This window comes from Oryza brachyantha, chromosome 7 (assembly GCF_000231095.2).
Source record: "Oryza brachyantha chromosome 7, ObraRS2, whole genome shotgun sequence".
Lineage (NCBI taxonomy): Eukaryota > Viridiplantae > Streptophyta > Magnoliopsida > Poales > Poaceae > Oryza > Oryza brachyantha.
The window spans coordinates 11,535,923-11,539,135 of NC_023169.2; the positions used below are offsets into that span (position 1 = coordinate 11,535,923).

Consider the following 3,213-nt stretch of genomic DNA (forward strand, 5'->3'; position numbering starts at 1 on the left):
ATTTTTTTCATTAAATTTTCTCAAACTTTTTAAATTCTCCTCAAATTTAAACTTGGTTACCGTGGCTTACCGAAGCCGTGCCTCGGCGGAGAGCGCGGGTAACCGCAGTAACGCGAACCCTAGTCTTCGGAGGGGAAAATCTTCCATTGAAATCGTATCTGTAAAAAAAAATCATATACGTGTTTTAGTCTATTGAAAAACAAGACTAATAAATAAACTACAATAAAAAAGTTAAAATTAACTTTAAGTTTAAAGTTATAATTTAAATATAAAATGAAACCAAAAGCGAAAGACTATAACCACTAACGAGCGAATCACAATTCACAAGGTGCCCACACTTCCTAATTGTTCTCAGCGAATCACGACGTGTTCAACACCAAATTGTTCTCTTGTACTCATTTTTCCTAACCAAAAGCTTCTTTTGTACTCATTTTTCCACTCACCCGGGCTCCACATTTTGACTATGCAGTCAAAAGAAAAAAAAATGTCACCTTGTACAGTTGTACACTTATACTTTTGTGATCAATCATCGAGTTGTTGTACCATTGCTATAGTACATACAAGTGTGATCAATCATCGGTAGCTGCAGCTGCGAGGTAAGCAGGTGGCGATCGGCCAGAGCGACCGATGGCGACGCCCGCGCCGGCGCTGGTGCTCCTGCCGGAGTGGGGCGCCGGCCACCTGATGTCCATGGTCGAGTCCTGCAAGCGCGTGCTCCTCGCCGGCGGCGGGTGGGACTTCTCCATCACGCTGCTCGTCATGCGCCCGCCCACCGCCGAGGCGACCTCCGAGGTCGAGGCGCACGTCCGCCGCGAGGCCGCGTCGGGCCTCGACATCCGCTTCCACCGCCTCCCCGCCGTGGAGCCACCCGCCGACGCCGTCGGCGTGGAGGAGTTCATCGCGCGATACATACACCTCCACGCGCCGCACGTCCGGGACGCCGTCGCCGGGATGGGTTGCCCCGTCGCCGCGCTCGTGCTCGACATGTTCGCCGCGCCCATGGTCGACGTGGCGCGCGACTTCGGCGTGCCGTCATACGTGTTCATGTCGTCCACCGGTGCCATGCTCGCGCTCATGCTGCACCTCCCCGTGCTGCACGAGCTGGTCACCGTGGAGTTCGACGAGGTGGACGGGGAGGTCGACGTGCCTGGCTTGCCGCCTCTGCCGCCGGCGTCCATGCCGTGCCCGGTGGTGGACAAGAAGAGCCCCAACTACACGTGGTTCATGCACCTCGGCGACCGCTTCATGGACGCCACGGGCATCATTGCGAACACCGCAGACGAGCTGGAGCCGGGGCCTCTCGCCGCCATCACCGACGGCCGGTGCGTGCCGGGGCGCACTGCACCGCCCGTGTACCCCATTGGTCCCGTGCTCTCGCTCGGCAGCGGCAACGCCAAGGACAACCCCAAGCCGCCGCATGAGTGCATCGCATGGCTCGACGGGCAGCCGCCGGCGTCGGTAGTGTTCCTCTGCTTCGGGAGCATGGGCTGGTTCGAGGCGCCGCAGGTGGTGGAGATAACCGCCGCGCTCGAGCGGTCCGGCCACCGATTCCTCTGGGTCCTGCGTGGCCCGCCGCCCGCCGCAGAGTCAGGCGCCGGCGCGCCGGACGGGTCGGAGCACCCGACGGACGCGAACCTCGACGAGCTCCTCCCCGACGGCTTCCTGGAGAGGACCAGAGGGAGGGGCCTCGTGTGGCCGACGTGGGCGCCGCAGAAGGACATCCTCGCGCACCGCGCCGTGGGAGGGTTCGTGACGCACGGCGGCTGGAACTCGGTGCTGGAGAGCCTGTGGCACGGCGTGCCCATGGCGCCGTGGCCGCTGTACGCGGAGCAGCACCTGAACGCGTTCGAGCTCGTGGCCGACATGGGCGTGGCCGTGCCGCTGAAGGTGGACACGAAGCGGGACAACTTCGTGGAGGCGGCGGAGCTGGAGCGCGCGGTGAGGTCCCTGATGGAGCACGGCGCGTCGTCGGGGGAGGAGGGGAGGAAGGCGAGGGAGAAGGCGGCGGAGATGAAGGCCGTGTGCCGGAGCGCCGTGGCGGAGGGCGGCTCGTCGCACGCCGCGCTGCGGAGGCTCTCCGCGGCGCTGCACGACGGCGCGGCGGTCCCCAAGAAATGAATCCGTGCCGAGCAAAACAGTGGATAAATTATGTCCGGCGATGGTGAATTTTTTGCGGATGCACCATGCACGTACATCTTATTTATTATTTATAAAAAAGAATACTAAAATAAGACTAATCTCAGAAGATATATTCACAATGATATATAGTGATATTAAAAATAAGGAAGGAATATCTATGTTGATCAAGTAGGCCATAAACTTTGATAAACTACTAGTAAATGATAAAAATACATATCACTACTACTTATTACCATCTTCTTTGATAGTCGAGTGGCTTAATAGATGGAACTGCATACGTAGTTATGTACCATCACAATATAAGTTTATCATTTTGTTTGTAGTTGAGTGCCTTAATAGATGGAATTGCATATGGAGTTATGTACCGTAACAAGTTTAGTACATCATTAAATACAAGGGTTAATTAGATCATCCATTATAAATTTATCAGTTTAGAAAAATATCATTACTATTCGACTAATTATAAGAATGTTATTATAATTTAAGAACTACTCGAAAGATGTCATTCCATACCTTTTCTGTGCATTTTAAAAATAGACCATATTGTCCCTATGCTATTCATTACACCCTTTGTAAGTACAAAGGGTAATTTAGTTAAAAAATGACAAATCTTAAATAGATATAAAATTATAATAACATTCTTACAATTAGTCAAATAGTAATGTTATTTTTATAAACTGACATATTTGTAACGACATGTATCTAATTAACTCTTAATAACAATTAGAAAACTAAATTCACTTTGTACTTAAGTACACATGTATCACTTTTGTAGACAAATCTATGCGCACATATTTAAAGCTACCACTTCTACTTGTAAATGGAACAACACCTAATAAAATCACTTTTCCTATTGATTCTTCTATCAAACAAGCGCATAATTGCATGGAGGGCTATAGAGAGGTGTGTATAAGATTGATTTGTTTGCATGTCTTCAGTTTATTATCTAACAACAGTGATTGGATTTGATTGATGGAATTAAATTTTTTTAAACATTTAATCAACAGGCAGACCCAAAATAAAATTAGAAATAGAATTCCTTTTGAATAACCGATGAAGCCAATGGGAGATACC

General features: G+C 50.5%; 1 protein-coding gene across 1 annotated transcript; it reads left to right on the top strand.

The window, feature by feature from the left end:
- The first annotated feature begins 470 nt into the window (after positions 1-470).
- Positions 471-2,603, top strand: LOC102705269 (anthocyanidin 3-O-glucosyltransferase 2-like). The gene has a single exon (XM_040526404.1). It carries the CDS (start codon positions 628-630, stop codon positions 2,116-2,118), a length of 1,491 nt encoding a protein of 496 aa, XP_040382338.1. The 5' UTR covers positions 471-627; the 3' UTR covers positions 2,119-2,603.
- Positions 2,604-3,213: the final 610 nt, after the last annotated feature.

Excerpts from the sequence above, each read along its gene's own strand:
- LOC102705269 (XM_040526404.1), top strand. The coding sequence starts at position 628 with ATGGCGACGCCCGCGCCGGCGCTGGTGCTCCTGCCGGAGTGGGGCGCC.